The sequence below is a fragment of the Austrofundulus limnaeus genome, unplaced genomic scaffold, assembly GCF_001266775.1.
Source record: "Austrofundulus limnaeus strain Quisiro unplaced genomic scaffold, Austrofundulus_limnaeus-1.0 Scaffold140, whole genome shotgun sequence".
Classification (NCBI taxonomy): domain Eukaryota; kingdom Metazoa; phylum Chordata; class Actinopteri; order Cyprinodontiformes; family Rivulidae; genus Austrofundulus; species Austrofundulus limnaeus.
The window spans coordinates 1159806-1173475 of NW_013952542.1; the positions used below are offsets into that span (position 1 = coordinate 1159806).

The 13670-nt window shown below is 41.6% G+C and overlaps 1 protein-coding gene across 4 annotated transcripts in view; it reads right to left on the reverse strand.

Annotated features, from left to right (window-relative positions):
* The window catches only part of chd3 (chromodomain helicase DNA binding protein 3), a gene marked incomplete at its 5' end in the record, with an annotated part of 53635 nt that overhangs the window by 26770 nt on the left and 13195 nt on the right, over nt 1-13670 (reverse strand). For 2 of the 4 annotated variants that reach the window (XM_014016194.1, XM_014016192.1), the window contains 18 exon segments: nt 895-1028; nt 1125-1210; nt 1503-1568; nt 4055-4232; nt 4333-4517; nt 4603-4834; nt 4913-5037; nt 8203-8320; nt 8463-8594; nt 9539-9680; nt 9841-10014; nt 10113-10234; nt 10916-11053; nt 11141-11338; nt 11418-11609; nt 12211-12310; nt 12378-12509; nt 12597-12820. In XM_014016194.1, the coding sequence (XP_013871648.1) occupies nt 895-1028; nt 1125-1210; nt 1503-1568; nt 4055-4232; nt 4333-4517; nt 4603-4834; nt 4913-5037; nt 8203-8320; nt 8463-8594; nt 9539-9680; nt 9841-10014; nt 10113-10234; nt 10916-11053; nt 11141-11338; nt 11418-11609; nt 12211-12310; nt 12378-12509; nt 12597-12820 (2678 nt within the window). 4 annotated transcript variants of the gene reach the window in all.

Sequence of the window (13670 nt, forward strand, 5' to 3'; positions counted from 1 at the left end):
AAAAAAAAAAGAAAACGATTAATCGATTATTAAATTAGTCATCGATTATTTTAATAATCGATTAGTTGTCGATTAATCGATTAATCGTTGCAGCCCTAGACCTTAGAAACTTAGATCTCCTGTGAAGGTTTGGAGGCCTTCTGGAGGCGAATTGTTCAGCAGCACTCCAGACAGGTCCAGTGAGATATGGCCCTTTTTCACTAGCGCCTCTACAGCACGGTTCGACTTGGCTGAACTTCAGTAACTGCTCTAGTGAGTGGGTTCATCGTAAAGTTCGGCGGCCCCAGAGTCCAAAAGTTGACGCCACACATCTTACCAGCTGGTGGCGCTCATGCTCCATTAAGCCACCATTAAACATAGTAGAAGGAGACCCAGAAAACACAGTACTGTTGCTTTTGTAAATGACGGATCAGGTTGTTGTGAGAGCAGCTCTTGTGACTCAACCAGTGACTCCACCCCCTAACAATCAGTGACTGACAGTCTTCTGATGTCATGTTTTCAGGCCAGCATGTAACAGTGAAGTTTGTTCTGAAAAAGTGTCTGGTTCCACGAATCCTTTCTAATGGAAAAACCTTGGAACCGTGGAGAGCCGAGTCGACCCATGCTCTAGAGGTGCTTGTGAAAAATGGGCAATATTGAGACTAGCGTTGCTACAAACTTGTTTTTTTCCTCCCACCTTTTCATTTCAGCACATAATCAAAGCTGAACAATCCTAAGATCCGCCAAGAAGACAAGAAAAACATTTTGTTTTATGTTTTCAAAAATCTCAGTTTGTCTCTGTTTGCATTTGGTCGTGAGGCGCAAACGCAGCAGAAAATCCTTTAATTCTTTAAATAACCAGAGTCGTATAAGACAAGGCCAGAAAACTCTTGCCTTCTCCATTTTCCTACTTACTTAAATTCCTTCTCAGATTTTCCCCTGAGGTCTCGAACGAGCCACTGAGAGGAGAAGGCGTCCTGACACGGCATGCCCCAGCGCATCACTGCGTTCAGGAAAGCTTTGCGCTGCCTCGTGTTGAAGCCCAGAACCTGTCAAAAGAGAAATCACAGCACGTTATGATGCGGGGGGACTTGCTACCTTGGAGAGATTAGTTAAAGTCGGGCCAGGTCCAAACGTTCACAGACTTCCAGGTTTCCTCCCACTCTGGCCAGAAGYGGAGGCAGAGGTTTATCCTTCTCATTCCTCAACTGACGGCGTGACTGTCTTCGACCTGACAGCGAAAGAAAGAGATGTAACAATTCACAGAGGAATAACAGCTCAAACAAGGGAGATCATCGAGATAATGTTACGGATTTCTTCTGAAATTTATAGCAAGCAGTTATAAAGACTAAAAACTTTGGATGTGCTTGAAGCCTTTTGTTGAAAATCTCTGTAGTCAGAGGTGGATGCATTCTTGGCACTTTAACTAGTGTAGTTCTGCCAGAAAACTCTAACAGCTCAATCAAACTCTAATTCAATGCAGACCTTCGAAGGTTTACTTTATCTGTCTTTTTTTTTCTTACCTTCTGGCCTGTCGTCAAAGTCTTCATCCTCTTCCTCGGAGCCCACAGAGTACTCGGACTGGTTATCTGAAATGTCAGCATGCCACTCTGAAACAGCACACGGTGTTCCGTCAATAGGCCAGGCCCATTCACTTCCACTGTGCAAAAATATCACTCAAAAACCTGTCAAATCCTACAAATAAGATGTTTTACAAGCCCTAATGTCGACAAATGTGGGAAAAACATGAATAAAAGCAATAATCTGCAAATCTCATAAACCCATATTTACTTCATAATAGACCATAGTAAACATATCAACGGTTGAAACTAAAGAATTCAATTCAATTCAATTCAAAAATACTTTATTGATCCCAGAGGGAAATTAGGTGTTGTTGTAACTCATTTAACTTAAAACTTGTAGTTGCTGATGGCTGTGGACAGGAAAGATCTTCTGTAGCGGTCTGTATTACAGCGAAGTTGAAGAAGCCTCCGACTGAAGACACTTTGTCTTTCTATGACAGTCTGATGAAGAGGATGGTCAGTGTTGTCCAATTGTACTACATCTTATGATTTATGGCAGCAATATATATAAAAAAGAGAAGTCTAATACGCTGCTGTCTTTACTGGGCCAAGCTCATTTAAAATGGGAAACTGTTCTGTGGTTAGACGGGTGAAAACTTGAAACCACAGACAGAGGAGAGGGACCATCCAGCCTGTTATCAGCAGGGTTGGGCATCGTGTGATTCTGGTTCCCAACGAGTCTCGATTCCTTTTAGAAGCAGAGTCAAAGCAGTTGACATGGTTTAAATAAGGCAGCTAATCAGAGCTCTTTCTGGATGAAATTGTCTTAATTTCTTTAAGAATGTTGATTCTTTAAAGTTTTTATGAACGTGACTAAAAATTCCTCACACAGCTATGAAGAAATTTATTGGAGTTGTTTGCTACTGACTTTTAAAAGCACCACACATTGTAGTCTTTTCTTATATATATTATATATATATATTATATATACTTATATATTTTTATGAACTGTTGTGTGACTAGTTTTGTCATTAAATTGGTGATTTTGTTTACAGACTGGTCTGGGTGGCTATAAATTGTAGTTACACAGGGCAAGAGGTACTGTTAGATCAGATTCATGCCTGAAAACACTTTCAACACTTAATTGAACTGTTGTTTTAACACTAGGGCAGGAAAAATGTGTGAGGACTTGACCCAAGCTGTAGGGCAGCCCTTTTTGATGACGCAATGACAATAGGTGGAGTCAGGTCCTGAAGATGATGATAAAATGAAGGGACTTCCTGAATTAAGGGGCTGAACTCAGAATTGAGAATAAACTGCCTTCAGACCGAGCGCTCTGCGGTTCTATATGAACTCTTTTCACATTCAAACACTCATATATTGGTGTATTTTCTATCTGGTACAAACACGTAATTTTCTCTTTATGTACTCCGACATAACAGCTATTTTCACCCACTATTTTTCAAACCTCTAAAATTGAACATAAATGTTGTGAAGTTTCACAAGGGAGCTTTATTTTTAAAAACCTCAAGAAAAGACATTGACACAGATCCAGTGTCTGATGCTGCAGGTWTTTAAACATGTTACTGAGCTGATGTTACAGCTTTAAGCTCTACTATAACTTGTTAGCTGACTCAGTGCTGGTMTTAGACTATTTTATTGTTTTATGTCATAGACAGAATCCAGAGCTGTGTTTGAACATTATAATCGTGCTCTTTTAYAACAGTTAGGCCAAACTTTAGATCACATATTCTTCTTCGTTGGTGTTCGGTGRYTATTCTTCCAGTCAGCAGACTGGATACTGAAACTACAAATCAAAATGTGAAAATTTCAATGATTCCTGGAGAATCGTAACGTTAGTACTGGTTCCAATCGATACTCGATGCTCAACCTTAGTTCTCAGTGCTCATTTTAAAAACCTGCCTCTCTGATGGTATGGGGACGCATTAGTGCCTCAGCATTAGCAGCTTACAGATATGGAAAGCACCATAAATGCAACAAAGTTTTTACAAGTTTTAGAAAAACTTGCTCCCATACAGCAAAGATGACACCAAACAGGGTTCAGCTTTTGACCCACAGAATACCAGCAGCAGAGACCTGAGCCCCCAGCTGCTGTCGGTGGATGAGCATTGTTTTCACGTCAAATAAACAAGAGCATAGCAACATTATTTATTATGCTATTTTGGTCCATTTTAAGTACATTAATCTTATTATTTTGTATAAACAAAGGAAAAAAAAGTTCTTAGTTGTCTTTTTTTTTTCGTGTAATTAATTCACAAAATACAGTATATTCAGGACCCCAACTTGATGTTTCAAGACCCCACTGTGGGTCCCGACCCCAACTTTGGAAACCACTGGTAAATATGTTTCTTTTGTTTATTGTGTTCCATTGTGAACAGAATGGGTTTATGAGATTCACAAATTATTGTATTCTTCTTTTCTTCACAGTTCACATAATTTTCTCAGGTTTCTGTGTTTGTTTTTAGGACGCCACAACTTGGAACAACTCTGAAGACTGGACTGAGCCTCTGGAGTCCAAACCTGCTTCCTACCTTGGTCTTCCTGCGCAGCGTCGTTGTAGTTGACAGGTTTACGGTTCCTCTTGCCCTTGCCCAGTTTGCTGGCTAGGTCCTCCTGCTGCTGCTCGTAATGATGCCGCAGCAGTTTCTCCCAGTAATCCGGGTCCACATTCTCCTCCTGCTTGATGATCTCACGCTCAATCTCCTCGATCTGGAACACACAAACACGTTGGACCAGGTAGATTTTGCCAAATCACATTATGTGCTGGGGTTGATAAATGTCCAACTATACTGTGTTATATTCGCCTCACCTTGTCCTCCTCTCGGACCATGTACTGGGCCACTTTAAAGGAGCTGAGGTACTCGTTCATGTTCTGCACGTCCGTGTCGTCTGTGGCGTCCTGACTCCGGTCCAACAGCCTCTCGATGGCGGTGCTGTCGTAGTGAATGACATTGCCCTCATCCTCTGCTTTATCTCCTGAATTGTTCTTCATTCCTGCCCGAGAAGTGAAAYTGAGGTTTAACAGTTTGTCCTGTTCTTTTATGATAGTTTAACATAAAAAATGTATCTGATTTATCACCTTCTCCCTCRTCCTTGAAGAGCTCTTCTGTCCCAAACTTTAGGATATCATCCAGCTCCTGTTTGGTCATGGAGCCAGCCTTGGATCCCAAACCGGGCCTCACCACCAGGTGAGTMAGCATCATCTTCCTCTTGGCCACTTGGGTGATMCGCTCCTCCACGCTGGCCCGCGTCACAAAGCGGTAGATCATCACCTTGTTGGCTTGCCCGATGCGGTGAGCTCTGCTGAAAGCCTGCGTGGAGAGGGACCGTTTTATTTAGGGTGCAAAAAAAAAAAGAGGAAAGTTTAAAGAAAAGATGTCAAGCTGCACCTGTATGTCGTTGTGAGGGTTCCAGTCWGAGTCGAAGATGACGACGGTGTCCGCCGTGGCCAAGTTGATGCCTAAACCTCCTGCTCTGGTGGAGAGCAGGAAGCAAAACTGACCGGCTCCTGGAGCTGGAGACAAAGAGAGAAAATGGTACCCTCTTTTATTTTGAAAAATGGCTTGAAGTTTCAGCCCTTTTTGATTAAATCTTGGAATCAGTGTTACAAGTAAATGCAGAAAAATATCCCAAACCCCCCCAGAGCTCCAGGTTTGTATCGCAAAAGTGTCTTGGGGTCCAGATCTAAAGGTTCAGGTGCAAACTGTCACTAAGTCCTCTGACTTCAGCTGGATTCTCCTCGCTGTAAACCAGGTTTTAGATTCAGGATTTTTTGCAGTTTTGTGTCACGTCTGAGGGAAATGTTTGGGCTGGCGAGAGAGACTCAAAACCTGAATTCCACCCGCCCCAAACACAAGCGGAACCAGATCAGAACCAGCTCATTTCAGTAATAAGTAACAGTTTACCTGGAGACGCACCAATTAAAGCAAAAGCCACAAACAAACAGATCTGGGAACGATTAGGAGCTTGTTTTTGACTCACGTCTTGTTTTTGCTAAAACATCGGACAAATGCCGACTCGTGTGTTTTCAAAGTTCAGTTGATTAGTTGGACAGAAGCGAATGCTCATTAATGAATTTAATCAGCCTCTCGTTTAGAGCTGTGCCCTTATAGAAATTAGAACTTCAGTTTCTTCTGCCTGATATTATTCCCTCTACTTTATGTACAAAATCTAATATTTTGTTCCATTTGAAAAGGAAAAAGTGTCCTTTCATATCCAAGAGCTTGTTTGTTTGTTTTTAATAAAATAAAARAACCAAATGATATTGTCCCAGAGTGGTAGCTTCATATTTTTTACCAGGTGTTGTTTCCACATCAGTGACCCTTTACTGACACCAGGTTACATTAACACCTAAATTTCATTATTCTAATTAGTTTTCTTGTGTAACCACTCGAGAAGCTGGATCATCTCTTGGTTGGCCTTTAAGACAGCTGCTGCAGTTGTGCTCCTATGAAAGAAGGTGACCACTCTTCTGACTTTGCCCAAAAGACAAGAAATCTGGTTTACTCCCAACCCCTGCTGGAATGCCAGGTTTACTGTGTGTGCAAAACACCCTATATGCGGTGACAATCCAGCTGCCTCTGAGGCATTGACAATGTTTTTGGCATTATCTGTGGTCACAGGGATGGTTGCATTTTGTCTATCCAGTTTCCATTCTAATACTACTTCCTGTAGCACYGCTGCCAAATTATCACTAGTGTGTGATTCACAGATAGGGCAAGTTTGAAGGACTGGACTTTCAATTTCCCATTCATTACTGACATAGTGTGCTGTCACTGTAATGTAGCTCTCAGTTGCTCTTGAGGTCCAGCTATCTGTGGTTATAGCAACTAACTCTGCATTACTTAGACCCCTCAAAACATTTTCTTTAGTGTCTTCATACATGGACGGCAAAACTTTGGTTGTAAGATGCAACCTGCTGGGAATACTGTAGCRTGGCTCGAGTACACTAATTAAATGTTTAAACCCAGCGTTTTCCACCACTGAATAAGGCTGCAGGTCTGCTGCTATGAATAGCCCTATAGCGTTAGTTATTGCTTTAGTGCGAACTGAGGTCTGTGTCAATTTTACTCCAAACCAAGATTAAATACTTGGCTGGACCAATGATGACGTTTTTCCAGTCAAATCAACATCTTCGTGATGCCGATGAATGTGTCCAGCCATGTTCGTAGTGTTTCCCGTAGCTGAGTAAGGTACACGCGTGTAGCACATCTTGCACACTGTTGTGTTTTTGTCGACAACACGAACGCTGTCGACACAACTCACCGGGAACGCAAAACACTTCCATACTCCTGATTTAAGAGAAGCAGGAGCGGCCTCCAGCTCCGGCTCTGAACTTGCCATCTCTGCAGGTTAGCTAACTAGCGGCGCCGGCTACAGTGCGGCTGCTGCGTCACTTTGTGTAGCGTGCTGCTGCGTCATTTGCGTAGCGTGGGTGCTTGCGTAACTTGGAGGGGTCGTCGATCCTCTTTTTGACTTGGAGGCTTGAGGTTGTGACATAATTTCGATCAATTTCAATTAAATATCGAAATCGTGACACCCCTAGTAACCAGTAACCTGTATGTTCAAATGGCATTTAATGCCAACAAATGCTTCAGCTGCTGTAAGATTTTACTTCAAAATCCCAAAACTTAAACATACAGAAACTTCACAATTCGGTTTGGTTCAATACTTTAGTCTCACGGTTCGATACTTTTTGGATACAAAACAGATAAATGTCCATGCCCTTTTTAATTTGTAATTTATTTAAATTAATTATGAACATTTTTTTAACCTCAAAAGTACAGTTTTTAAATTAAATTTTGCTGAAACAGCAAGTTTCTCCTTGGATCTATGCTCGACAATGAAGCCTAGGTGGAGTAGTCGAACACAAGCTGCGTTTCCATTACAAATGTGCGCAAAACTTTGTCGATATTCTGTTAATGTCGAAAAACACAGTTTTGCAATTGCGGTGTTTCCATGAAGTAAGAAATGCTATTAAAGTCACGCGTGAATACGTTTGTTCTCGTGATAAGTCATTGCAAACATGACGGTAATGGATGTAAACACATACTGTAGCATATTGCTACCACAACACTAGCGCTCATCAGAGGAGACATCGGCGTCTTATCGAGGGTTTCCAGCGACAAGTCCCTACTTGGGAGCGGCTACGCATGCCGTGTTTTTGGGAAATTGTAGTCAGTGAGTTTACTACTTTCTTTTACGACTTTTGTGATTTTACTGCTAATTCTACTTCCTGTTCTCTTCTTCTTCATCTTTTTCGCCAGTAGAAACAGATGGTTCCTGATCACGTGACTCCTGTGATGCAAAAAAAAGTGTTTCCATTGCAGTTTTGCTAAATACACCAATGTCGATATGGCCGAAAAACCACCTCGTCCTAGCGCAAAAACATTTTGTCGAAAAAAGGACGTTTTTTCGAAACTGACGTGTTTCCATTAAGCAAATTTATTTTCGAAATTCTAATATGCACATTTTCATGGTCAATGGAAACGCAGCTACAGATCCACTGATCCTTCAACACAGAGTGTCTTCAAAAGACAACTTGATAAACTAAATGTAAAAAATCTGTATTGTTCGAYACAAGTGTGTATTGAACGGTTCGATACAGGTACATGTTTTGTTGCATCCCTGATAAGTTCATATAAAATCGTTCTTAGGAGATGATTTGTTGAAAACTCACCGTTGAATCGATCGATGGCTTCTTGTCTCAGAGCTCCTGTGATGCCTCCATCGATTCTCTCATACTTGTAACCTTCATGATCCAGAAAATCCTCCAGTAAATCCAGCATTTTAGTCATCTGCACACAAAAAGGACACCACACTCTGGAATAACCGCTTATTCCTGAGATTTCTGAAGGTGTTATGAGCTTAAGAAAAGAGGTGTGTGTGTGTGTGTGTGTGTGTGTGTGTGTGTGTGTGTGTGTGTGCGTGTGTGCGTACCTGTGAGAAGACCAGCACTCTGTGGCCCTGCTCCTTCAGTTTCCTCAGCATCTTCTGCAGCAGCGTCAATTTCCCAGAGGCTTTTGTTAGCGCCGACCCTTCGTACGCGCCGCTGGGGGTTTTCTGGGCTTCCTGCAAACAGAGCGATAATGCAGAATCAACAATGGTGGACCAACCAGGCTCAGGCCTCCTGTGGCCCAAACTAATCCTCAATAAAGAGAGTTTTGTAGACAACCTCATGGACATACAGTAAATAATCATGAGCAGCTTGTTTAAGGAGGCTGAAGTCACTTCTTCACACAAATGTGATGATCACTTCAGTTCGTAAAATTTTGTCCTTAGCTTTATGTTAGATCATTTACTTCAGAAACCAGCTGTTTTCACTTTAAAACAAAAGAAGGAAAGAGCTCGGCCCTGTTTGGTTGTGCGAAATTAAAAATAAAAGACAGAGTCCTGCACCAAAAAACGAAAAAAGGCTGCTACCTTCCTTTTCTTATTTCTTAATAAATCCACACTTTCAACACGTCATGATTTGACAAGCAAGTCGGCTAAAGGAGACACAGAAAACACAAACAATATGATCCACAAAACAAACAGAGATCATAACTCAGGCTGGAAATGCAAAATGGTGACTAAAAAGAGGGAAACATGGTTACTTRATGAAATGAGTTTGACTAAATGTAAAGTAAGTAAGTAATGTTAGTTAAGGATTTGCTTGTGCCAACATAATTATGTCATTTCAACATCCTAATTTTAGCTCCATATGTCACATAATCCACTTTATAAATATCAGGCTTGCACTACCTCACCTGACCACATGGTGTCACTGTAGGACCAATAAGGACTGTTGTGAAATTTCTCTTTGAGGTAAAATAAAATGACAACTTTCTCTGTAAATACACACTGCCTGGCCAAAAAACCTCCCAGTGCACAATTACAAGTTATTTAGACCTAATGTTTGGTAAAGCTAAAGTGTGCAACCTTTTTCTTTAGTTTTTTTTGATGAGCATTGTGTAAAATGCAACCTATTCTCCTCCGGCTGTAATGCTTCATTGTTTCTGTTGGTCTGTTCTCACCATGGAGGCGACAGGAAAGAGGTASGGGTGGTTGCAGCACTTCTTCAGGTCCATCATGATGTTAAGCAGAGAGACCTGGTTTCCTCCACCTTTTGAGTTGAGAGCTTCGAAGTTCTTGGTCAGAATCAGCTTGTAGTACTTCCTGTTAAAAGAAAAACACATAAAAATCAAAACAAGGAAAGCAAGAAAACAGGCTGCAGTGATTTAATCTCTTGAATGATGGTTACAAATAAACACAGAAGTCTACTTAGAGAACGTTTAGCCAATCGGTTTAACTCGATTTATATTTGTCGGTGTCGTACTTCTGCATGGGGCTCAGCTCCACGCGGACAATCAGCTCGGTCTTGGCGGGCATGTTCTTAAACACGTCTGCTTTGAGCCGCCGCAGCATGTGAGGGCCCAGCAGGTCGTGGAGCTTCTTGATTTGGTCCTCCTTGGAGATGTCAGCAAACTCTTCCAGGAAGCCCTCAAGGTTACTTCACACAAAGAGAGAGAGCAAGAATTTAAAAATGAATTTTTCAAAAAAAAAAAGTCATTTGGATCAAAATACTGCATCAGGGCGGAGAAGTCATACTTAAAACGATTGGGTGTGAGAAAGTTGAGCAAATGAAAGAGCTCCTCCAGGTTGTTCTGCAGAGGAGTTCCTGTCAGCAGCAGCTTGTAGTCGATCTTGTAGTCGTTCAAACGCCGGAAAAACTAAAAACACAGGCAAGAAACACAAAGCCCAAACATRTAGAGGTTAATAASAACTGATTTTTTTTCCATAGGACATAAAAGTAGTGCTACATCAGAAAAAAATATAAACATGTCCTATTAAACCAGTTCATTTTATCATTATAAAGGGCAAACAAAATCATCTTTAAATCATAATTAATGATGTACTTTATTATGTGTAGTTTTCTCAATAGTGTCTAAAGTAATATGAAAAGAAATGTAAAAGAAATGTGAAAATGTGCTTGTAATTTTGGTTCATTTACACTGTTTGTCCATCAGAGGGAGCCCATGAGCAYAAACAGTGACTGAAGCCTGTGAAACAAAACACCTCTAACAAGCTGGGCCTGCTTCTTGCTATCTCATTATGTAAAGAGACCAAGACAGCAAGGAAAACTGAAGTCAACCCACCACGGTTACACTTCTGAGCTACCAAGGGCGGTGGTCACAGGGTTGAAAAAGTTGACGTGTTTTATGCAGTGATGGTAGGACTGTGTGACCGGCAGGTTGAACATTTAAAATGAGCAACGTACAACGTATTTTAGGGGACAAAGTTGTTCTCTGTGCCTCCTACGGTTCTTAACTGGTGGTTTATGAACAACCAAACATGATTTAAGGAGGGTTGCTGAAGAGTTCTGAGAAATATCTAGAGACTAGTGATGGTACCTTTGACTGATTGTTCTTCAGTCGGTGAGCCTCGTCCACCACCAAACAGGCCCAGTCAATGGACTTGAGCGCCGTTTGATCAATGGTCACCAACTCGTAGGAGGTCAGCAGCACGTGGAATTTAATCGGAGCCTCTCGCTGCAGGAAGACAAACAAGTCAGCAAGCCTGAGGTGGTGCTGTACACCTGTTTTTCTCATTATTGTGAAGGTTTGCTGCCTCCTCACTCTCAGCTTGAAGGCCTTCTTTCCTGTTTTGACCGAGTCATCGAACGTGAACTCGTTCTCTCGGATGATGGCTCGGCTGTCTTTGTCCCCCGTGTACGTCACCACGTAGAAGTCAGGCGCCCACATCTCAAACTCCCTCTCCCAGTTTATGATGGTGGAGAGGGGCGCGCTGACCAGGAACGGACCCTTGGTGTGACCCTGAAAAAAACACAGCCGGACGACGTCTCACGACTCAGCGCTGCTCGGCAGCCTCAATGAGAACGAATGAGTCTCGTACCTCTTTAAAAAGGGAATAGAGGAAGACGATGGTCTGGATGGTTTTGCCCAGGCCCATTTCGTCTGCCAGGATGGTGTCAGTGCCCTGAGCCCAGGAGAACCGGAGCCAGTTCAAGCCCTCCAGCTGGTACAGATGCAGCGTGCCGCCAGTCGCTGTGACAAAGTCGGGTTGTTCCTCGTATTTTATTGTAGGCTGGAGCAAAAAACACAAAACCTTAAGTACGTAGAATTCTGACATAACATCTTTTAAAGCTTGTTTGTTTTCTATACGGTAAACAAAAATTATGATCAGATTTGTGGACAAGTTCAATGCAGTTCGACCTGTTTATGTTTAATACAGAGTCAATTAAAAGCTACAAGTACAGGGTTCCTATAGTTTAAGGCAAGCTAAGTTTAAGACTTTTTAAGACCTCTTTAATGCCACTTGAGATTAAATTTAAGACCAATATCACAATAAACACAAAGGGGGAAAGAAAAACAGTTAGCGACAATTTTAGCCAAATGTTTRTTTTAATACAAAACAACTAGCTGTGAGGGGCATTCAATAAATTATTGAAAAAGACAAATAAATGTTACCAGTTCTTTTAATATTTGACAGGAATTACAATCATCCTAATGTGTCAACATTATTTAAGACCTCTGAAAGATTGATTTAAGACTCTTAAGGCTAATTAAGACCTTATTTTTGGACTGATAAATTCAATGCCTTTAAGACTTTTTAAGGATCTGCAGGAACCCTGAAGTATRAGCTCAGACAGACAGAAGCTACAAATTCGAACTCACGGTTCACCTACATCTGTAAGCGGCGAAGCAGGACACTCCTCGTCTTCTCCCTCGCCGTCTTTACTCATCATCTTCCTGGGTTTGTCCATGTCCTCCTTCAGGATGGCATCCCTGTCGGAACAGAAAAGTCATCCGATGCCAAAGCTGGGAAGTTGTAAACCCGATCCTGCGGTTCTACCTGTGTCTCCAGTAGTTGGCTTTGTGGAGCTCGAAGTCGGGAATGTCCATGTTGTCCCTCTCCCAGGTACACTGGTCGTAGGTCAGGTCTTTCCACTTGACCAGGTAGTGGTACAGTCCCTTCTTGTCCACGCTGGCAGAGAGACACGTGCAGGACGGTGAGCGCCTGGCCGGTACAGAAACCTGTCTCACACGTGCTCAGATGTGCAGCAGTTAGTACCTGTGGTTTATGATGCGCTGGATCATCATCCATTCGGGCTTGATGCCGTATCGGTAGTATTTGTCCTCCAGCATGGCGTACTCTGGGTCTTTGGCCCGCCTCTTCTCGCTCTTTCCCACCCCGTTCTCATCTTCTGCGCCCGAGCCGTAATCCAAACTGGGGGGCTCGTCCATGTCAGTCTTCCTCTGGTAGTTTCTGTACATCACCGAGTGGAAGATCTCCAACTGGGGGATGGAAAACTCGGTTAATATGAAGTGGGATTTCTCCAAAATGGAAAAAAAAAGTTTGTAATGTTGTTAAGTTTTTTTAAGCATAAGTGAATCCATGCAAAATGTTGTTTGAGTTGGTGTTTTAAATTTGTCTTTGTTTTTGTTGTTTTTTGTGTGTTTTCAGTTGTTTTGATTTTTTGTTGTAATTTACTTTGTTTGAACATATTCAGGAGATAAAAAGGGGCAGATATTATAAGATTTATTCTTCTTCTGCTGCCTTTCATTTTATTTGATTTTATTTTGATTGCATGTTTTTTTTCTTTGTTGTGTATTTTCAATTCAATTGAATTCAATTCCTTTATTAATTTCACTAAAACAGAACAATAAATTTATATACAATAAGAAGAAAATATAACAAAAAAAAAATATATATATAAAGGTAAAGGTGCTTATATTGGTCATCAGTGTATGTTCCCATACAATGACAAAATTTGTGCTCTGTATTTAACCCATCCACATCAAAGTGAAGCAGCAGGCAGCCATGTGAGGCGCCCGGGGAGCAGTGGGTTGGGTGTCTTGCTCAAGGAGACCACGGCATGTGGGCATGGCAGGGAGTTGAACCTGTAACTTTCAGATCCCAAAGCCGGCTGCTCTACCACTACACCACACCCGTATATCAAAATCAGCAGAGAGAAGAAAAAATCTTATAAAGCTGCCCCTTTTTTCCCCAGAATAAGTTCATATAACAAAATCTATATTATTAACAAAACAAAAAACAAGAACAGCTAATCCCTCTAGAACAACAATTTTTAAAGATACACATTATACTGTTCCGTATTTCTTTAACGATATACTGTTACAAATG